At 38.4% G+C, this 23,709-nt stretch overlaps 1 protein-coding gene across 1 annotated transcript in view; it reads left to right on the top strand.

Annotated features, from left to right (window-relative positions):
* The window catches only part of LRP2 (LDL receptor related protein 2), a 128,028-nt gene that overhangs the window by 21,010 nt on the left and 83,309 nt on the right, over nucleotides 1-23,709 (top strand). Inside the window, exons 4-14 of the mRNA XM_074145954.1 lie at nucleotides 1,301-1,417; nucleotides 10,701-10,811; nucleotides 10,933-11,046; nucleotides 12,303-12,419; nucleotides 13,260-13,403; nucleotides 14,826-14,945; nucleotides 16,464-16,592; nucleotides 18,271-18,440; nucleotides 20,677-20,900; nucleotides 21,658-21,864; nucleotides 23,413-23,615. Of these exons, the coding sequence (XP_074002055.1) occupies nucleotides 1,301-1,417; nucleotides 10,701-10,811; nucleotides 10,933-11,046; nucleotides 12,303-12,419; nucleotides 13,260-13,403; nucleotides 14,826-14,945; nucleotides 16,464-16,592; nucleotides 18,271-18,440; nucleotides 20,677-20,900; nucleotides 21,658-21,864; nucleotides 23,413-23,615 (1,656 nt within the window). The remainder of the gene's footprint in view (nucleotides 1-1,300; nucleotides 1,418-10,700; nucleotides 10,812-10,932; nucleotides 11,047-12,302; nucleotides 12,420-13,259; nucleotides 13,404-14,825; nucleotides 14,946-16,463; nucleotides 16,593-18,270; nucleotides 18,441-20,676; nucleotides 20,901-21,657; nucleotides 21,865-23,412; nucleotides 23,616-23,709) is intronic.

Genomic DNA, 23,709 nt, shown 5'->3' with positions numbered 1-23,709 from the left:
CACAGACTTGGTTTGTGCTTTTATATCTTGATGTTTGCTCCCGCCGAGGAGGGAAAAATTGGAACTAAGGTTAACTGCCTTTTGCTCCCCTCTTCCTCTGAGAAGGTGTCAGCACAATTGCAGGTTATGTTTTAACTAAGGAATCTGTAGGTACAAAATGCAGAATGAGCAACAACTCCAAGTTGACTTTTGAACTGGGTCACTGTAACGTGGTTTTCCATGTACTGGTTAATCACGAGTGCTAGTAACTATCCAGTGGCACTGTGCTGCTGCTGCTGTTTTTGAGCCGTCTCCTGCTATTTGTCCTTGTTCTTCTAAAGAGACTTTTAGACTTTGTGCTTGGGAATCCTGGAGGAGCTTCTCCTTCTTGAAATGTTAAAAATTTTTCCTGAGAAAAATGGCTGACAATTCTGAAAGTCACACATGCAGAATTAAAACAAGTTTGTTTTATTTTAGTGTCTTGCTCTTGTTTTCCCTCATGACACTAGTATCCCAGTAGCTGATCTTAATTTGGGAACACTGTTGACAGAAAAAGGAATAGAGAGCTCCTGTAAAGCAGCAGACCAGATGCCAGTGTATATACTGAGACAGCATTGAGATAGTGCATGAGTTTGAGAGTAACAAATGTGCAGGTGGCAGAGGGAAGAGAAGTTAGCAGTAATTTTTCCCTTCAGCTATATCTTCACAGATCTGGTTAATTTGCCTAAGTAGTACAGAGAGCTTAACTTAGCTGTGGTAGAATCAAAGTGGAATTGTACAGTTTTAAGTGGTTGCTTTTCACTGACACAGCTGTCAGGAGAAGAGACTTAATAATTCTTGATCCTCTATTAGTTATGAATGTAAAATATTCCTGACTGTTGAGGCACTTGCTGTATTAGAAAGCCGTGCCAGCTATGTTTACATTGTGGCATGATAGTTGACCAAACAAATTACAGTTTCTGACAAATTTTGACCCAGTAAACAAAATAATAGAGAAAACTTTAAAACAGTGAGAATTGGTAAAGTAATCTTTTAGGCAGAACTGTTATCAGGAGGTAATTTTTAACCTAGAGGTCAACCCCTTCAGTGGAGAAAAGCAGTGACCTTGCAGGCTAGAGAAGGCCTCATAGAGCTATGTTATCTGCCATGTGCTTGTCAAGTGTTCTTTAATCTCCACGAGTACACAAAGGTACGGGGGGAGAAAGACTTAAGATAATATTTGCGAGAAGGATGGAGTAGTTAAAGAGGAAGAGGGAAAATATCTTTCTGCATAAAAAATCTTGATTGATTGAAAGACTGATTGAGTGCCTGTTTCTTTCAGCGGGAAGGACGTGCTCAAGTCAGCAGTTCACGTGTTCAAATGGACAGTGTATCCCGAGCGCATACTGGTGCGATCGAGTAAAGGACTGCACTGATGGAACAGATGAAAGAGCATGCCGTGAGTCTTAACTCTTAGCATTAGATCTGGTTTCATCTCATCTTTTTTGTGGCATTTTAATAAATTTGTAAGATTAAAGGGCTTGTTGATGGACAGGATGACCACAATATGCTTCTTGTTACAGGAGTTTCATTTCAGATTCTTTCATGTATTAGAGCTGATGTTCTGATACAGATCCATTATTGCAGAACTCGAATGCAAACTGCTACCATAGGATCAGGGCTTCTTGTTTGTCATTGCCTGACAGATAATTAATATTGCATTGGAAAAAAGCAACCATGTTTAAAAGGCTTAAAGCCTTGGAACACTCAGAGCTAACTTTGCCAATTTTTTCTTTTTGCATACTCCTAATGAAATCAGTGGTAACTATAACCTGTATAGAAAAGCAGAATTTGACCCCAAAACACTTCTTTGAGGGACTTTGACTCTTTCAAAAACATTTGTATTCTAGACAAGTGGCATTCCTCAGGGGTCAGTACTGGGACCAGTGCTGTTTATCGTCTTTGTCTGAGACACAGACAGTGGGATTGAGTGCACCCTCAGCAAGTTTGCTGATGACACCAAGCTGTGTGGTGTGGTCAACACGCTGGAGGGAAAGGATGCCATCCAGAGGGACCTGGCTTGAGAGATGGGCCCGGGAGAACCTCATGAAGTTCAACCAGGCCAAGTGCAAGATCCTGCACCTGGGTCGTGGCAATCCCAGGCACAAATGCAGGTTGGGTGGAGAATGGCTTGAGAACAGCCCTGGGGAGAAGGACTTGGGGGTGTTGGTGGACAAGAAGCTCTACACTAGCCGGCAATGTACGCTGGTAGTCCAGAAAGCCAACCGCATCCTGGGCTGCATCAAAAGAAGTGTGGCCAGCAGGTCAAGGGAGGTGATTCTGCCCCTCTGCTCTGGTGAGACCCCAACTGGAGGCTGGAGTACCTATGCTATGAGGACAGGCTGAGAGGGTTGGGGTTGTTCAGCCTGGAGAAGAGAAGGCTCGGGGGAGATCTTATAGCAGCCTTCCGTACCTAAAGGGGGCCTGCAGGAGAGATGAGGAGGAACTCTTTATCAGGAAGTGCAGTGATAGGACGAGGGGGAACGGTTTTAAACTGAAAGAGGGGAGATTTAGATTAGATATTAGGAAGAAGAAATTCTTTACTGTGAGGGTGGTGAGACACTAGAACAGGTTGCCCAGGGAAGTTGTGGATGCCTCATCCCTGGAGCTGTTCCAGAGCAGACTGGATGGGATTTGGAGCAACCTGATCTGGTGGGAGGTGTCCCTGCCCATGGCGGGGGGGTTGGAACTTGATGATCTTTAAGGTCCTTTCCAACCTGAACCATTCTATGATTCTTGTGGAGTTGAAGCGGCATTGGGTCATATTGTATTCAGATAAGCTGTTTATATTGTGCCAACAAAATGCAGATGGACAAGTAGGTTTTTTTCAGTCTAACTTCCCCAGAGTTGAGACTGCCTGACTGTCTGGTGACTGCCTCCCTGAATCCTGGCCTAGGTTGAATACTGATGGAAAGGACAGCTGGCCACAGAATAGAGGCCACATTTTCCAGAGGTGTTTTTGCCTAATACCTACACAACAGTGTGTAGCAGTGTGTCTGTTCATTGTTAGTATTAAGGAAAAACTTTACACATGTCATGAGTGACATGTAACATATGAACTGTTATTCCAGCTGCTAGAACTTAGTGTGCCTTTGGGAAAAAGACATAACTGTAAACTTCGCTCGGAACCAGACCCAGGGCAGGAGGTGGGGGAAGAGGCTAAAGAATAGATAAAGAAGCAAGAAAACTGTTCTGGTTTCGGCCAAATTTACCAAAACCAGACTGACAGATGGCCCTTCCCTCCCCCTCCCACCCCAAAAGAGGAGAGAGGAAGAGAAAGAGATAAGGAGATTTAGAAGTTTAGAATGAACTAAACTACTTTAATGAAGAATTAATATTAAAATAAAAATAAAGAAGAAAATAATGAAATAAATACAATATATACAAAACCATACCAAGCTCCCAGGATGACAGTCACATCACCAGCAGGCACTGGGGAAGTCCCAGACTGGACTCAGCGACAGATGGGAACTGGATTCCAGCTCTGGAGTCAGGAACACATGGATCGGGATCAAAGGCAGATGAACAGACAGAGTCCTCTCTGGACGTCGGCCATCTCAGGAAGGGGGCTGACCCTTTGATCCCTAAGCTTTTATACTGAGCATGGGGCAGATGGGATGGAATACCCCAGTTGGTCAGGTTTGGGTCACCTGTCCTGTCCACTCCTCCCTACAGATGTGACCCCTCTACGTTTTTTCCGTTTCTGACCCCCTAAGGGGGCAAATAATGAAATGGGCTGACCTTGGTTGTTATAGCAATAAGTATAAGCAAGGGCCTCTCTGCATACCATTCCTTGGCATGGAGCACAAACATTGGGCTTATCATTCTGAGAACGAGCGGTTTTCTCCACAATATGCCGTTAATTTCAGAGAGTTAGAGGAGGCCCAGCTAGGATGTAAAGTTACAGAACAGAAAATTGGTTCAGTTTTACTTCAAACCGGGACAAAAACAAATGTTGTTAATGGCTGCAGTTAGAGGAAAAAAGGGTATATGCACGTGCTGTGTAAGGGAAAACCAGCATATTACATGGTCAGCCAGCTGCGAGTGCTTTTTATCCCTGACTCACAAGTGGCTAAAATGTACATGGATGAAAGGTGATTTAGAACTATATGGTACCACGGAATAAAGGGTTGCTGGAACAACCAGCTTGGAACTTTTCCGTGTGATAGACCCACAGCCAATTCTGAAGTCACCAACACAAATGGCTAAAAGCCAAGATCCAAAGTACCCTATAGCATTACTGGAAGAATATCTTCTGTATCTTGGTATTTTTTCCTCTTAAAATTTAGAGGAAGAAAAGAGATTGGTAACTTAATTTGGCAAATCTATGACACATTAAAAAAATCCTGAACAAATTATATTTGTTTAAAAAATGCATTATCTGTGAATTATAAACAAGGAACTGCTCAGCGTCTCTGAGAAATCTTTGAGCAGTCATTGAATACAGTGTGGAACATCCAGATGAAATGGTGTGATTGGTTTAATGCAGTAAATCTGTGGCAGGTTGGGAGTGGAGTCCTAAAGACAATATTCACAGTTCTTTCTTCAGACTAGAAGCCACTGTAGTGTTTGAAAATTGAAGTGCACATTTTATTTCATGTTTAGCATTCTCAACTTAGTAAATTAAAATGGCAGTTAGGAAAGGAGTCTCTAGGTACCTTAACAGCAGCGCTCTACTGCTGTGTGGGAAACCCAGGCTTTGCTGCATCAGCCAGTAGGCCCCATGACTGTTGTGACAGCAGCATATTTAGCCCCAGGGAGAGGGACTGCCTCATATCATTCAACAGCCTCTACTCTGGTTTATTAGAATATGTGTTGACAGTCCGTCTAAGACAGAAGAATGACTGTGACTTGGAACATTGAAAGTAGGAGTGTTGGACAAGTTTAAAGAAATGCGGTGGTGCTGGAGACAGGAGAATCAAGAAACAGAATGACAAGACCCTTCGAGAAAGGCTAGTTAATTCTATTGCCTGTCTGTCTTTGCAAAGCCTGGGAATTTAAACAAAACCATAAGATAAAATTAATAATTTGGTGATTTTTATGATTCACTATACAGTAAGGATTAGTTTAAATGTTAGATTTTATTGTTTTAAAGCAGATTTTAATACTTGCTTTGAATTGAATGCTATTAATTTTTCCCACTGTTTCATCTATTTCTTTTTCTGCACTATCTGATATAAACAGATATAAGAGGAATATCACTGTCTTGGCCTTTTCCTTTGTCATTATTTTTCCCTTATTTAATTTACACTAAAAGATTTAATAAGTAAAAATGAAACACCCATGAACAATGAAAGAAAAAAAAATTTAGAATTGAATATGTTATTTCACGGAGCCTAACAAAATGCAAACTTATCATGTCTATTTACTTATGCCTTGCACTCACTGATCTGTCTGGAAGCAGATTTAGATTGGAAAAAGGTAAAGTTTTTGTTGCTGGATAAGTTACCTTATTTAAGAAACTAGTGAAATGCAAAATGCCACAAATATGAAGTAACTCAGCAATTAAACATGTAAAAAAATAGAACAAAGGAATTCAAAGCCTTAGTCCGTTTTACTGCTAATGGGATTAACAGCAAGGGAAAACTATCCATGCAGAGGCTAAGATAAACATCAGAACAATGTTTGAGCTACGGGTCACGTAATTAGTGCATTGAAGCTGTTTTAATTTCATAAAATTGTGGGGTTTTTTATATTCTTTTTATATATATTCACATATATATATTCATATATATATTATTAATATATTCTATATGTATCAGACTGTTTTCCCAGCTTTTTTAATAGTCAGCAGCTAGCAAATACTTTCATTTTAAAACTTTAGAAATGTAGAAAGAAATGGCAGACTATTTGGGGGAGCAAATACTTTTTGGGAGTAAGCAGCCAATACTGGTATCATTTTTTCTGTGTTACATACTTTATTTCTTTCAATTAAAGGTAGAATTCTCTCTCCTGCCTCAGCTTCGTAGTTGAAAAATGAAAATCCCAGCCATGTCCTTTCTGCTTTGCTCTGACTGACAGAATAACCTTCTGGCAGCTGAGCACTGCGCTGAGGCCATGAGGGAGAAAGGGGAAATGTTTTAAAGATGTGTTCTTTGAGGCTGATGGGTTGACTGCAGGCCTAGAAACTCTGCATTTTTGATTCTAATTTTGATGTTGAGTTGCTGCCATGGGTCAGCTGTCTAACCTGTTGATTCCTGCCTCTTGTTTGCTATGCTAAATAGCTGTTGTGGTCAGGAAGTGGGCAGCCAGGTCTGGGATGAATTTGCAGAGATCAGGGTGAAAGTGAACAAAGACCAAGAACTGAAGAGATCATAAGTGTTGTAGTCCAAGAAGGAAGAAAAGGGCCATGGTCAGAGGCTAATGTTCTTGATCTTGGACAGATTACACGTAACAGCTACAGGACAAGGCAGAAGTTCAGGCTGAAGGAAATATCTCCACCAGGGAAAGTTTGGGACAGGGAAGAAGCAAAACTGGAGCAAGGTAAAAGGAAGGCACCCGAAGACTAGAGCGGGAGGGATTAAAATCGGGAATTAAAGCCAGGAATGAGGGTCTGGTCAGTCTGCCAGCTCTCAAAGCATCTCTGCTATGAACACCACCTGGTATCATGTAGCTCATAGGACTCTTGGGCTTGGGGTAAGTCCTCCTCCTGGTGTTTCTGATAGGCTATGAGCTGTCTGGACAATGATTTGCCCACTGTGAGGTGGTGACTCATGGCAGTGAATCAAAGGGTTTTAATTAATTTTATTTTGTAAAATGTTTTGAAATGTTGTTGCAATAAAAGAATGACACTTGGAAGTAGGAAATTGCCCCTTTTGTTTCTTTCTCCTTTTTGTGACATGGGTTAGGGTTACAGAAAGTTAAACTTCCTGACTGTGTGACAGAAATCAGTCTCTGCTGAATCAAATACTTTGTTGCAACTGTTTCCTGTTACTGTTTTTATATGGATTTATTTCCAGCTTGCAGAACGAAAGTGTTAGGCAGAGAGCAAAATAATGTAGGTTTAGTAATTCCTGTGACATACCTTAAGTGTCTTCCATGTGTACATTGAAACATGCTGTTTAAATATGTTTGAAACTGTTACCCCAAAACAGTTTGTGGGTTACAAGGAGCAAGGTGCCTCATCTGTCATTTGCCAGTCTTTTCTGTTTTGCAACTGAAGTGCTGGCATACCATAAGGAGACAGATTATGGAGAAGTATTTTGGCTAAGAAAAAGAGATGCCTGAGAGGATAGTGAGAGAAAGAGGAGGTCCCTTTCTTCCTGAGCACTTGAATGAATGTAGCTGTATTTCCCCCTGTTTACTTCTAGGAAGTGTGATCACTATGAAATATGGGATCAGGAGAAAAAAGTGGAGGGACAGAAAAATATAAACACTGTTTTCTTTCACCTTGCTTTTAATTGTGAAGACCCTCCAACAATAGCATGTTGCCTTTATCTTTTCTTCCCAAGAACCTTTGGCTAATTACAGAAAATTGAAAAGAACAGATCTTTTCCTAGTGATCACAACTGCAAGGACGGGCACTCCTTCATTTTCAGATATCCTAGTGTTTTTGTGAAGTTCTGCTTTGGCTTCCTTCATTTTCTCAACATAGTCCACCACAAGCACAATGCCATGTGTGCGATTTTCACAGGGGCCTTAGCTAGAAGCTGTTGGAAAGTGTAGCACAGTGCTTGGCCTTCACAGAAGCCAACATTTCTTGCTTGATTCTTGTATCTTTGCTACTTCTCCTCCCATAACAGGGTGGATGGTTATCCCAGCTACTGTGGAACTGTCCTGATGGCACAGATGCTCCTGAACCCTACTGTGCATTAGCTATAGCCTTTGGTGTACTCCTTTTTTGTTTTCCTATAAATCAAGATATTCTGTTGACCCTGGATATATATATACAACTCATTATACTCCATAGTCTAACATTCATGCTAATACTGAAGAATTCAGTATTAACTGAAGTTTGCCATTATTCATGAGGATTCATGCCCCAAACAATTAAAACCATTTTATTAAAATAATATGCTATAAAGTACAGAGAGTGTAATGTACAATGCATAACAGTGAAAAATATCTTTCAGATCAGTGAGAAAACTGTGATCAGAAATATAACTTACTAAACTTGATCTTTAGGTGGTTGGGAATGGGATTACCTGTACAGAGTTTAAAAGTTAAATTAATGTCTGGCAGACTTTTCAAAGAATGTTTGTGCTTCTGCAACTACAGCTAAAGTAAAGAATCTGTATACCAAACAGATCTGAAAAGAAAATAAGGAAAAAAAAGTACTTGTTCACATTCCAGTAAACCACCAATGTAGTCAGAATGTGTATTTTGAAGTGTCTTCAAAACGCCTTTACTTATTGCCCTGCTTGGTATTTTTATAATGATTTGCATTATATAGATTATATACTATAATAAATAAAGGTTTTTCTAGGTTGAGGACTTCTTCAGGCTTGCTGCAGGAGAGAAAACTTTGACAAAGTCTCCGTTCCTCTAAGGGAGTTTAATATAAGCTTGAGAAAAATCTTATTACTGGCCCAGTTTTCCTGGGCATTCTTGAAGAAACAAGCAGTGCAAGGCAGTGGGTGTGGGTTCAACTTCCTATTTGTTTGGCATTCAGTCCATTAGAAACAGTTTGGAACATCACCTGAGGTATTTCTGTGGGACATGAAGAAAGATGAGAAAAATTACAAAGCTGTCCATTATAAATACCCTTAAAAGCTTTCCCACTTCAGCGCAGTTACAAAACAAATACCTTTCGTTCTTTTTATGTGCCCCATTATATTTACAGTACTCTTGTACTGCCATAGTTATTTCCTACTATGCTGTAGTACTCCTGACGGTTCCTCCCTGTGATGGCTTCTCTGCTTCCAGACAGGGAAGAAGGATTGATTCCACAGTGAGCATAAAACGTAGGCCCAGGTCAGGCCTTTCTTTCTTTCTGCAGGCAGAGTTAAGACTTCAGAATCTATGTTATTTCCAAAGCTTTATGAGTTGTTCATGAGCTTAATGCAAGCAAGAAATGGATGAGAAGTCTGTGTTACAAGAGAGTTTGTCTGATTGAGAATAGGATGAAAGGATGCTAATCATGTTTAGGGCGTGTGTTGGCATTGTCAGTGCAGGCTTTTGGAATGGAAGGTCTGGGAACTAGCACCAGAAGGCCACAGGCAGGAATGCTGTACCTGGAACCCTGATAATCTGCAACTGCCATTCTCTGATTAGGCACATACTGTGGTTCACAGAACCACAGAATGATGTGGGGTTGGAAGGGACCTCTGGAGATCATCTAGTCCAACCCCCCTGCCAGAGCAGGTCCACCTAGAGCAGGTTGCACAGGAACATGTCCAGGTGGGTTTTGAACGTCCTAGAGATGGAGACTCCACCACCTGTCCTTACCTGCCAGTTGTGGACTTTAATTGCAGTAAAAATGAACAAAACGTAAATGAATCAATCAGGGAGGATAGTCTGGCTAGACTTGTAGTGGACATCAACACAGTTGTTTATACTTTCATAATAAAAACAGTTAAAATCACATAAGCCAGGTGACTGAAGTTTAGTGGGAATGTGATGATATATATAATGGAAGAAACAAGCAAAATAGTTTGCCATTGACTGGAAAAATTGCAGCTTTTCTGAGTTCTGCTTGAGTAATTCTATAATCCATGTTTTGAATTCCAAGAGTATGAATGAAAATGTGCCGAAGTGAGAGCCCACTCTATCTGCTTTATTAACTAGTATGGAAGTAAAATGGGTTAAGAATTCAAATGGAATATCTAAAAGGTGCAAAATGAAATTTGGCTATTTTGTTTCTTGAGTTCTTTTATCTACCTGTATTTCCATATAAAGGCAAAGGTTCAATAAATCTCAATAATCTAAAAGTAGTAATTATTTGCTAATTATTTTGCCATTTGCCTGAGGTAAGTGTACTTTTGCCTACACAGCAATGAGCTAAACTGGGTTCATATTTTCCTGCTCAACTCTAGCACATGTACATGCTTTATTAGTTGGATAGTTCCACTAAACTCGCTGGCTGCTTGTATGCAGAAGTATTTTCAGAATTGGTTTTAAGTTGTTTGAAATAATCCCTTGTGTTGGCCTGTAGGTCATCTATATAACAGCAAGAAACTGAAAAATCATTCATTCTGCAGAATATTTTTTGGTTTGGGAAGGGGAAAACAAGTAATAAAAAACAAAGGTCCTGAAGTTTACCATGGACTTGGAAGTTCAACATCTTTGGCTTAATTAAAACAAAACCATAAGAACCTGAAGTTTCTGAGTTTGAGAACTCATGACATTCTAAGAGGATCTAGGAACCGTAAATTTCAGGAACTCCTTTTCTACCTAAACACTTCTTTTAAGATCAATAGAGTGTAAAACTGAGGTACAAGTGAATAAAATAAACGTTCACTGCTTGCTCTCCTTTTGTGTTGTGTTGTTTTCTAGCATATTGTAAACTGTTTGGGTTGCAAATCTTTACAGGGTGTGGAAGAGCATCTAATTTTTCCCTTGCTTCTTGTGAGGTTTTGTAGCATCCATCTAGAGGATATTCTTAAATATCTGGTTGTAGTTGTGTACTCCTTTTTTGTTTTCCTATAAATCAAGATATTCTGTTGACCCTGGATATATATATACGACTCATTATACTCCATAGTCTAACATTCATGCTAATACTGAAGAATTTCTTATTGTAGACTACCCAAGATGCGAACAATTATCATGTGTGAATGGAGCATGTTTTAATGCAAGCCAGCGATGTGATGGCAAAGTTGATTGCAGAGATTCTTCCGATGAAGCTAACTGCAGTAAGTACCACATGCAGAGTGATCCCAAACAAATATGCTTTATAGACCCTCTTTTCAAGTTAAAGACTGTAGTTTTCTGACAGATTTTCTTCATGTCTTTCTGTGCTAAAATGTCTTTCAGCACATGGATGTACCAGTACGCAGTTTCAGTGTGCTAGTGGAGAATGCATCCCACGAGCCTTTATCTGTGACCATGATGATGACTGTGGAGATAGGAGCGATGAAAACTCTTGCAGTATGATGTTTTTTGTTTGTGTTTTGTTTTTTTTTTTTCCCCACTTTCTTTAACTGTTTTACTAATAACTTGTTCAAGCAGATAGCAGTAAGTAGATTGCTTGCCTGTACAGCCATCAAAAGCTGCCATTGTTCTACAAGGACTTTTTGGTACGGAAAGATGAAATTTGCAGTGCTACTTTGATAAATTTTTTTCAGGTTGTCTTTGCTGTTAGGTTCCTGGTGTGTGGTTACTATTTGAATTTGCTGGAGTCAGTGACAGTTTGCTTCTTAATATATGCAGCTTAACTTCTTCATGTTGTTGTCATTTTTGTCAATTCAGCATGACCCAAAGGTAATTCCTTCAGTCTGAAATCTCAGTTAGATACAGCATGCTATTGTTTTTTTGTCCAAAATTGTTTGGCTCTTTTTTGCATTTTTGCTTTCTGATAGATGGAATGGATCTTCTAGAAATATTCCTAGTGACTATAATGTTCAACTTTACAGATAACTGAACAGATAGTTGTCCTTCAGATGTTCATGTAAGGTCTTTAACGGACTGTTCTATTTCTGGACACTTCTTGCTTATTCTTTTCTTTATGATCAGGGTATTCCAAAGTATTGCATCTCCAGCCAGAATCATGGCTGTAGAGTTATCACTTATTTATAAAGGTCCCCCATTGATTATAGGATGTAAGTTAGTTTTATATTCTGCATTGCAGGAAGGCCACATGTTGACATTTAGTTTCTCTGTCCTACCAAGGACCTCCCACCAGTATGATTCCACCCCCCCCAAATATTTCTCTTTAGTGTCTTTGGCAATGCCTGTCCTTTGGAGGACCCACAGATGTTTCTGATCTCTTAGCAGGGAATGCTTCCCAACCATGGAGGGCTTTGAAAAAAATGTTAATTGGTTTTTTAATTCTGTTTCTCTGAGTACAAGGCATCAAATATTTTTCCCTCCTGATGTCTTGAGTATCATCTTCTTGTCATGTCCACCTTCAGGAACCTTGTTAATAAGGTTCTCTGCATCTAGTTGAACAATTAATTGAGAAATTTAGCCTTCCCTTTAATTTCTTTAAAGAACTAGAGTAAGCTAAAATAAAGTTTGTACATAAACACTGCTGGTTTGCTCTGGTTTTACAATATATACAAAATACGGAACTTGTTCAGTTTTTCAGGAGTGATTATAAATGACTATTCATTTACAAGACAATATTACTACTTCTAACCTTTTAGTCACTTAGAGTTTGATTTTTCTCATGTTTCTTTCTTTAGCTTACGCAACTTGCAGAGGCAACTTTTTCACTTGCCCAAGTGGCCGTTGCATTCATCAAAGCTGGATATGTGATGGAGATGATGATTGTGAAGATAATGAAGACGAAAGAGGATGCGGTATATACTAATGCTAACTTGTAATGATGACATTTTCCAAGGAAGACCTCACTAAACTACTTCTGTGAAATTTTGACCAATCAAGATGTTCTGAATCCATTCTAATTCTGTGAAAACCTTAGAATTCCATCTTCACCTGTTTCTTTTTTTTTTTTTTTACTTATGCAGTATTTTTTATTGGGGTGTGTGTGAGAGTTATTGCTGTGATACTGAGTGTGATGCAAACTAAGTCTAGCGTATAGCAACATCTTTTTTTCTTTCTTTTACATCTTCTCTTCTCTTACATCTTTTGTGTTTTTTTTTTTTTCCTGTGGAGGTTTTTAAGGTTGTCTATTAAATAACATGAAGCTCCTAATAACCAAAATCAATTGGTTGAAAATGAAAATAACTCAGTTCCTGCCAAGATTTGTCTTGCAAGAAACAGAAATTGTAGTGAATGAAAATGTGGGCTTTTTCCTCTTTCATTGGCCTTTTCTGTGATGACCATTATTCTCTTTATGCAGACAGCCTTTGCATGTTTTAGAACCACAAAACTATAATTCCATTTCTGCTGCACCACCTAGTCTAAAGCTAAATGGTTTTACTATTTCTAACAACACAGAAAACAAAAAGGATTTATGTTTCTGCACAAGTATAGTTTGCATTGTACTTTGAAGGTAAAAGAAAACATAACAAGGAAGTATAAATGATGTTTCTTTTATAGTCTTTCCGAGCTGTGTGCAAGAACCAGAAACTGAATAATGAAGGATAGAGATGCTTTGGGAAGCATCTGTTAGGGAAGAAATTCTAAGTACTATTTGAAACATACTTCTCAATTGTTGTTGTTTTTCTTTTCCATAGAAAGTGGTCACCATGAATGCTACCCAGGAGAGTGGGCCTGCCCTGGGTCAGGGCATTGCATTCCAATCGGGAAAGTATGCGATGGGGCTGCAGACTGCCCTGCTGGAGAAGATGAAACCAATATCACTGCAGGCAGACATTGCAGTATGTATTAGAATCAAAAGCGTACACAGAATCGCAGAAACATCTGCCCTGATGTGATTTTACATTCACCTTCTGTCTCCAAAATGACACTGAAATTTTGGAAGCTCACCATTTTTGTTGACACGGTTTTGACTAGATGATCTAAACCAGACACATATGCTGTGAACAGACCATTCCTTTTGTAAACCTGTACATGAAGTTTACGTATCCTTTACATAATAAGGATTTTAACGCACCGTCCATATCCTAAAATGTGTTCAAGAAGGCAGGGAAAGGTGTGCTATATGCCCTTTTTGTTTAAATGTCTGTGTTTTCCCCTTTGTATAAGAAGAAATGTTGTGTACTGATCAGAACACAGGACTGAGTTAGTGTATCCTGAGCCTTGGCTAAATTGCTTAGATTAGAGTTTTCAAAAATATCTTTTCATTTGGGATGTCTGGTTCTTCAGTTAGCGGTATACTGGATTTTCTTTGTTGGAGACAATGAACACGCATAGTTCCTGTTAATTTCACTCTTATGAACGTTGATTCCATCTGAGAATCAGGACCAAGGTATTTTACATTTTTAATTTCTAGGGAGAGGAAAATTCCTATTAATAAAATCATGCCTTTTGGAATAGGAGGGCAGAAAAAATAATAGGAAATAAAACCTTATTGTAAAAAAGCATCTCTTGCTTTGCTGAGCAGTTTAGTAGGAACATCAGATGTGGGCTGCAAAGCAAGGACTTTAACAGAAGAAATTGAGGAAAAGGAAGATGAAAAAGAGGGAGGTGGAAGTCAGCAAGTCGTTTAAAATCTGATTTGATCACCTATCACTGAATAGTTTGTTAGGTAGTAGTACAAGGAAAGGGAGAAATGGTGAAGGAAAAATGAAGAAAGAGAGAAGAAAAGGATGGAGTTTCTCCATAGACACAACCCAGCCAATATATTCTAATTTATTAGAGTAATATACATATTCTTCTTAATATAATGTAGTACATTTTTTTTTTCTGCATAAAAGAATAAATTATGAGGTTATGTGCCGATAGATGGAGCTTGAGGATGTGCTGTTCACAAGTAGGTCTTGTGGAACCAGACAAAGGTATGGTGTGTTGCAGATGGCTTCCTCTGTACAGCTTTTTACATGACACTTACCCGTGGTGGTTCATAGAAGATTGATGTTTATCCTTTAACTCTGTTCTGAAAACCTATTATAAACAGTAACTTATCTTGTATCTTCCATTTCCTTGCCTGCATGTTTGTAAGCATATTTGATTTTGTGGAACTTTAGATGTAATTTCTTGTGCAGATTTGTTTTAAGAAGCTGTTCTTGAAATTGTAGACTCCTCATAGAAAAGACTATAGCTTTGTAACTGTTTGTAAGGCAAAAAGCTGTTCTACTGGCAATATGTGTAATTGTATTTCTGAACTATTTCCTTTTTAGACATATCACAATGTGCTGCTCTGAGTTGCCAGTATCGCTGTCATTCTTCTCCATCAGGAGGGATGTGTTATTGCCCTGCAGGATATACAATAAGTAGCAATGACAGTCGTACTTGTATTGGTAAGTGAAGTACAGGGGTTGCAGATATCTAGTATCTTCTCACAGCTCATTGGATTCCAGGAAGGTGAGTAAGTTCTAAATGGGTGGATGTACTAGCAAATAGAAAAATCTCAAGAGTCAGCAAAAGAATAAAAATCTGAGTAGTACAATGGCAGCATATTGTACAAGAGATCATAAAGATCTCTTTCAATGAGACTGTTAACAACATAGTGAGAGCAAGATTCTATTTAAAGAGATTTACTCTTGGATGGCTGTTTTATTATCAAAGTTTTTTACAGGTGTTTTAGTGGTTAGATGGAGAGAGTTTTTTTCTACTCCAGGGATCTCTGGTGGTGTATGCCTGGAAAAACAGTTAATGATATTGAAGTGTTTAGTACTTTTTGAAAGTGGTTGTATATGAAGACAGTAGAACACTGTTCTTTAAAATGAAAAGGGTGCTTTGTATTTGCACTATGAAATGGCTGTATCTCCTATGACATTTCAGTATATACATTATTTACATGAAAATGAAGAATATTTGCAAGAGTGTAAAAGTAAGTGAGGTATTTTGGTGTTGCATTTCTATTCTATAGCTGCTGTAACTTGGTAGCACAAACCCCTGGTAATACAAATGATTTATCTTAGTCACTGGAAATGGAGTAACTTCAGAATCATGAAGTTTAGTACTGCCTAATAAAAGAAACTGGGTAAATATCTGTTATGGGTTTTCAACCCAAGCCATGGCATTAGTGCTATTAAAAGCATGCCAGGTGCTCAGTCTCTAATGATATTTCTGTATTTTCAAGAATACTGGGTGGCCTAGGGCTGTATGAGCTGCAATGACAGCATGGTTGCTCTTAATGGAGAGGAGGAATCAATGCACTGACTCTAGGCACAAGATTTACTTCATACGTTCACTGTTATGTGGGAAATACATGAAGGACACATTTGCAAACATGGTGCAGTCCCAGTGAGTCTTTTGTTTGACTGCCCTGTAAACCTAGCTATGTGGTTCTGTCTTGTAAATCTGAGTCAATGTATTTTGATTTGCCAAAATCTAGTCATATATTTATAGTGGGAGCAAGACTTGTCATGGGGGAACGGTTCACATTCAGTACTGTATCATTCCAGATCTTAGTTTAAATAAATGTTATTGGTTTAAGGCCAGAAGAATGAAACTATAGTGTTAGCAAAGTGAATCTGTTGCAGGAAGATTTCTACATAGACATATTCTGTATAGAGGAAACTAGACAATGACAACCCTTCCAATGATTTTCCCTCTTCTTCTGACATGTGGATTTTTGGGGGGGCGGGAGCAGTGGCACAGGTAGGTCCTGGTCAGCAAACATTGATTGTTTTTGTAATCCAGAAAGAGAAAATTTAAACTTTTGTGGAAAAACATATAAAACTTCTTTTCCCATGCCACACTTGCAAACAGATATAAAGCAGGCAGAGAAGACAAACTTGCAGCTTCCCAAATATAATGACATCCATTTTATACACAGCATTGTTTATAAATATGCCTTATTCACTTGACAGATTTTGATGACTGCAAAATGTGGGGTGTCTGTGACCAGCTGTGTGAAGATCGTGTGGGACATCACCAGTGCCACTGTGTGGAAGGTTATTTCCTAGAGCATCATCGGCATTGCCGGGCCAACACTTCAGGTTAGTGTCCAGTAGTGCAAGTCTCTTGCTCTCGTTGGACTAACAGATAGGGCTAGATAAAATGGGACAGTTTGCATGGCTATGCCATACAATTGTGTTTGATTTTAACTTAACTCTGGCCTTAGGGACTTAAGGTCAGGACAGCATCCAGAACATCAGCAAATATCAAGAGACTGTATCTGAGAAGCTGACTGCCTCATCAGGCCTGCTTCTCCTTAAAACAATGTCTTCTGGGCTCTAGCACTTTCTCAGCATTCCTGACTTCCGCAGAACTGGGAGGTCGTTGCCAGAGGCCTCCTTAATAGACCAAATTGTGCTCCTGTGGGAGGCAGTGTCCTGACCTGCTCTCTGTGGAACTTGGCGGGAAACCTCAGAAATAAACCTCACTTTCTCTAGAAGGACTGTGCCGTGCAAGAAGATGATTTTGTTGAATGGTGAGCTCAAACAGTTGCCTGGGAGAGAAACCATGCTCCTGGCTTCTAGTGTCCCAGAGTCTGAACTCTACAAGAATGCTTGCCTCACACAGAGTGTGGTTCCCCAGGAACAGTAGACAGCTGCTCCTGGTTGTTCACATCCTGCTCTATTCTGAAAGCAGGCCCTGGGAAGCCCTTCTTTGTGGAGATGTAATAGCCTAACAGGCTTTTGTGTGAGGCAGGTGCTCCTGCCCGCAGGAACCCAGTGGGAATTGAGTCCCTGCTTGGCATAGCTGATTAGCAGTCTTGCTTCTTAGAAAAGCATGAACTGCCCAGTACCTCCCCCCTTCTTCCTTCAGCCATGCCTGCAGACCAGTCATCATCTTGCAATTTTCTAAGTATGTCCTCAAAAAATAGGGCATTTTTTGAGCTAATGAAGTATGCTTGACTGTATTAAAGCATGCATATGCCAGCACTAGGAAAGATTGTTCTGCTTCCAGAAAAATTCTGTATCTTTTGCAAGAAGTTTTCCATTCAAATTAGTGTGACGTTTGGGCCAGTGAATTGTTTGTAAAGTGTTGATTCTCTATCTTATTAATGGGGAAATTTCATACCTGCTTTAAATCAGTTTCCCTGGATTAAGTTTTGCTTTAATTGGGGAGGGTTTTATGTGTAGGGTGAATAGGTTTTGAACTTAAATATGTTCGTCAGACATACACCAAACCTTTCAACAGGCATCTACTTTGATAGTGAGCTTTCCTTCAAAGACTTGCTGGAATTTCTCTTCTATTGTAAGATACAGCAAAGATTTTCTGATGAGATGAGAGAACAAAGAAGGTGGATAGAATAGAGCAGTACATAAAAATAGAAGAAATGTGGCCTGCCTGCTAGAATCAAGGAATATCTGGATCTCATGTACCAGAAAAATCTTAAGAAAATTTATACTTCGATTAAGGGAGTGAAAGCAAGGAAATTGAAGAGTAGAAATAGTCTTTTGGAGTTTAGGTGCACAAGGGTTTTGTAAAAGTTTTACCTGGTAGGGCTTTAAATACATATTCCTGCCTGTTTTGCTCCAAGTCTAGAAACCAAAGGCAATTTAAAAATAAGTTAGTACGCACATAGAAACATTTATACAGATTGTAGGCTGAGCCTCTATTTAAACCTTGATGTCCAGTGTGTATGAACCAGTATGTATATATTTCAATGCCCCTTTGCAAAATAGCTTGCCTGCAGAGTAGTCATATATTTGTCGCCCCTGCTTTCAGCTGGTGTTCCATCAATTATTTTTTCCAACGGCCGTGATTTACTGATCGGAGATCTTCACGGAAGAAGTTTTCGTACTTTGGTGCAGTCACAGAATCGTGGGGTTGCAGTTGGAGTGGACTTTCACTTTTACCTGCGTAGAATCTTTTGGACTGATACAGTGCAAGATAAGGTGGGTAGAAATTTCAAGAAGAATATATTTTTGTGTATGTGGAAGTAGAGAACTGCATGAGGGAGAATGTGTTGATAGGCTTTCATTTTTGAGAGCAGAACCTGGCTGTATTTTTGTTTTCTAACAAAAAAGCTCCTTGAAATGTTTTATGTTAATGACCACGTTTTTCAAGCTATACTATTACATGTGACATATTAAACAAAGAATCCTATTATATGGGAATGTCTTGAGCAACTTTTAATTTTACTTGAGATGGAGTCCAAAAAACTAATTAAGAGAAATAGTAGACATTCTTTCAAAACTGAACAAATTTTTCTTGGTAATTTTTTGAAACATGATCATTTAAAATGTAAAAGCTGTGTGGCTTCCAAGATGATAAAAATCAGATTTCTTCATATACTTCAAATGGCACTGTAATTGAGCTTGGATAACAAATATTGACAGTATTTTGTGTAATGAGCCAATATTTTGTTACTTTTTTTTTTTTGAAGAGGAAATATTTTAGCTTCAAGATACAGTAAAACAGTAATTTTAAAAAACAGTGTGGAGACCCTTGTGAAAGTTGGACTTCACCCTTGTTCTTTTTCTCTGTGCATAACTCACTGAAACAAAAAAAAGTCCTAGGTCAAATGCTGAACCTTAACGATCTTCATCCCCATGTTGATTGTCATGCAGAGTGAAGGAGAATCCATGGCCTGCCTCCTGACACCATGTGTGGATCAATTTGGTGTCACCATTGTTATTCTGAATCTACACATAAGCTGTAACCTATAGTTTCTACTACAGTGCCACCTTGGTTCTGCTGGAAAACACACTGCATGGCTGTCAAGTAGGACAGGATTTGTGTGCACAATTTTTGACTTGTTTGCAATTCTGGCATTTTTATTTTCACTGCAGTGGGTTCCCATTCTTGCAATTGCATTGACAATGGCTGAATTAAGTCAGGGTCAAATCTGAACTTTCATGAGACAGGTGATTTATGCTATCTCTGTAAAAGGTACAAACAAAAGATATATGTGTTTTTTCACTGCACACCGCAGATGGCCAGCACTGCCTTTTCATCTGCCCCAATATAGTTAAATCCTAATTAATTAATTAGGATTAATTAATCCAATTAACTCCTACTTAGAACACCCAGATGAAAACAATGACATTAATAATTTTCTTATATGATGCATATTTCCACCTGATGTCTTAAAATAAATGTATTATTAGGGGATTTTTTTGGTTATTGTTTTTTGATTTTTTTAAGATTAAGATGTAAACTAAAGCAAAAAATTGTGGGTTGTGTTCTGCGTCATCTTTATCTCATTTAGCATACTGTCTGATATCCTAATGCACATAAGCTCTTCTATCAACAAGGTTTCCAAAGAACAGAATAGACAGTTAAATGGTTTGCTTGATTATTGTTACCTGCACCTGAAGAATATTTAAAATGATACGGCTATTTCAGCTCTTATTTTTCTTGTGTATATTTACTGGTGGTAATCTGTATTTTCATTTAAATAGATTCCAAACCTCATGCTGTTGTTCCAAAAAAGGGATAATGATTCCCAGCTTTTCATAGTATCCAGTGTTATAATCACATGATTACTGCATATATAAAATTATTGTGTTTATGCTGTTTGCTTCGTGTAGCTCTGAGCTTGCTTGTAAGATAACAGCACTATTTCTTCTTGAGTACAATGCTGTTAAAAGTAGCCTTAAACGAAGGAGACCAGGAGCAAAGCTGAGCCTTCTCCTTCCTGTCCGGATGGAGAGATTTCCCTTTCTTTCTTCACTTTGCAATTTCTCCTTAGTGGTTAGTGCAGTAAGAGCTCCCCCTCTTGTTTCTGGTCACTGATGAGAGCTTTGCTAAAGCATATTCATTTGTTTTCAATTAATGAAAATGCTGGGCTTTGCTAGATTGCAGGAAAGCAAGATGCACCTTCCTCATCTGTGGTTATTTTTTTTTTTTTTTCTAATCCAGCAATTTGTCATATTTGCTAAAGCATAAGGCTGTTTTAGTCTGTTACCTTGTGTATTTTGCAGAAGTGCCAGTTGAAGGCAAGCTTCCTGTAGTTTTTGCATTGTTTTCCAAGTTTTGGCAAAACCCCTAAGTTAAGGAATACAACTTGGCTGTATCTAGTGGCCAATTGTGGATCTGTACCCAATGTGATGATAAAGGACAAGTGCCATGCGTCTTGTGATTAGCAAAACATCATGTGGGCATTGACAATATTTGTATTGTTTTCAGGTTTTTTCTATTAGTATTGATGGCTCTGATTTCCAAGAAGTTTTAAATGTTTCAGTTGACACACCTGAAAATCTAGCAGTGGATTGGGTTAACAATAAACTGTATGTGGTTGAGACCAGTGTGAACAGAATAGATATGGTTAACTTGGATGGAAAAAACCGTGTGACTCTTATTGCTGAAAATCTGGGAAATCCTAGAGGAATAGCACTTGATCCAACTGTTGGGTAAGTGATACTTGTCAGGTATTGATATAAGATGTCAGAAATTCCTTTATTCCCATGCAAACAGAGGAGAACTAAGAAATAGCTAGGGTTGTCACTTTAGAATCAGATATAAAATGTTTTAAACATTTACAGTCTGTCCTAATCTATTCTACACCTTAAATTGTTATGGGAGGGCTGTGCACTGCTTTTATTCCCAATGTGCATAATCTGTTTTTTGGCTAGAGTTGCATGTGGATGAGCAGCTCTGAAAATATGGGAACTGTGGGACTGGCCTGCATAAGAATAGAAGTTACTGTGAAAGATTTCTGTTGGGATACCACCCACAGACCTCCTACTATCTGAAATAAAGTGGTAGAGCGAAGCCAGGGAAGTTAGTGTCTCCCAACCCAACAGGCTTCAAAAATGTGAGCCATGAAAACTTGGATCCTCAGAGAATGGAAAGAGGAATTTCATGCAACTTGTAGTGATGGATGCTGCTGTCATGGTGCATCTCTTTGTCACTGTTTTATTTCTGGCAGTACACTTAACTCTGTATTTTACTAAGGAAACTCAGTATTTCTGAAGTCTTTTGGGTAAATGCGTGTTTCTAGATATAAAGAAAATGCAGGAGGTATGAAGTGTGTTGTTGTAGTATGCTGGCTGAGAATCAAGCTCTGTCCAGAAAGGGTGCTGGTTTTAAATTCCATGTAAAAATTTTTTTTTTTTTTTGTAAAATCTCAAGGAAACATGGGACTCTTTTGGTTTTTTTCCTTTATAGTTATTTGTTTTTCTCAGACTGGGATAGTCTGTCTGGTGATCCTAAAGTGGAAAGGGCCTTCATGGATGGCACAAACCGTCAGGATTTGATAAAAACAAAATTAGGCTGGCCTGCTGGAATAACTCTGGATATTGTATCAAAGAGACTTTACTGGGTTGACAGCCGCTTTGACTACATTGAGACTGTAACTTATGATGGGCTTCAAAGGTAGGAGAAATATTATTCCTTGGAGGTTACAGATACACTAATTATTTTGTATCTAGTTCAAAGAAAGATTTGTCTAACAAAATGAGATACGCAAAGGATGAAAATTACAACATGAATGTGATGCACCTTGATATCTCTGTTGTGATGTTACTTCTAGATAATCCTTAATTCTTCCATTATTCTTTGTCCTTTTTTTGCCTTGAATACCTACTGCACTTCTTTTATAATGTACATTTTCTATAGTTCACCACTACAGCACACATTTTTATAGCATTTACTTTTTATTATTTTTGAATTATATACGTTGTCTTCCATCATCATTTCTTTGCATCTTTTTCATGAATGAATCTATTTGAAATATTCCACTCCAAAGCACCACCTTGTGTAATGGATATTAAGTGCTCTTCTTACATTTTATAAATCTTTGCTGTCAGAAATTAAGTCATCACTCACCCTGTTGTGATGCTGGGGAAACTATATCACAGCATGCAAGAAAGGAGTCCTTAAGTTTATCTCTGCATCTGTGATTAGTCTCTGTAAAAAAAAAAAAATTGTCTCCTTTAGCATACCTCCTACATAGTCACTTGAAAAACAGTCCTCTGCTCATTTGACAGACTTACTGTTCAATGTATTTTTTCACTTACAAAATTATATTAGTAATGCTGGTATCTTTGCTCCTTTATCAGAATTTAGTAAGACAAGAATGTGTTTTCGGTTTTGGAGATAAAAACTTATGACTCACAGCAACTCCAAAACTCTTGTAGATGTTGTGCAAGAGGTAATGGCATAATCTGTAAAGGATGTTAAAATACAGTTTACTGTCCACTTGTATCACATCTTGCATGCCTACAGCATGAACTTAAATCACCTGGGAAACTGTTAGAGGAGAGCTGTGCAATGAATCTGATTTTGTAGACCTTCCTTCATAACTTCATGAAAATAATATTGTAGTGTTATTGTTATGTATTGTGTGAGGACTTCAGTGTCTCTCTTTATCTCCTAATATTTATCCAGAAAAATATTATCACAATATCTTGCATTGAATAGATACAATTGGGTGATTAGTTCAAGCCAAAGAAAGCTGTGGGGGTTTTTTGTTCGTTTGTTTGTGGGGTTTTGGTTTTTTTCTTACATAGGATTTTGGTTTTGGTCAGTGGCTGTTACCACTTGAATTTTTTACATTCAAGGTTTCTTGACTATTTAAAATTGCTACAGATGTCTTTGATTTCATGTTTGGCCTCTTTTTCTAATTTTCTCTCAGTAATTATGAATTTTTCCTACGTTTTTGAGTTGTCATCTTTACACACTGTGTTACTTGGTAATTGCTAACACTTTTGATTGCTCTGTTTTCAGTGCTCTAGCTTTTATGTTTACATACCCTGTACGTTTAGCTTCATCTCTTCAGTTCATTTGGTCTTTTCTATTTGTACTTTGGCAGCTTCTGTGTAGAAGCAAAAGCCAGTGAATGAATTAATAATCCTGTATCCTTTCCTCTGTTATTTTCTAAATAATATTTTGTAAATCATTTAAAAACTATCTTTGTAACAGGAGAACAATAGCACATGGAGGCTCACTGATTCCTCATCCATATGGAATCACTTTATTTGAACACAATGTTTATTTTACTGATTGGACCAAAATGGCAGTGGTGAAAGCTAACAAATTTTCGGAATCTAACCCTCAAGTGATCTACCAGTCTTCACTGAGACCTTATGGAGTGACAGTTTACCATGCTGCCAGGCAGCCATTCGGTAAGACAGTAAGTAGATTACTAAGGGAGGTTTGGAACTATCTTACCAAAAGTTGGTAAAAATCATGAGATGCTGTTAGTTTGCTGTAAAGAAC

The sequence above is a fragment of the Numenius arquata genome, chromosome 3, assembly GCF_964106895.1.
Source record: "Numenius arquata chromosome 3, bNumArq3.hap1.1, whole genome shotgun sequence".
In the NCBI taxonomy this organism is placed as follows: Eukaryota; Metazoa; Chordata; class Aves; order Charadriiformes; family Scolopacidae; genus Numenius; species Numenius arquata.
This window is presented reverse-complemented; position numbering and strand designations above follow the sequence as displayed.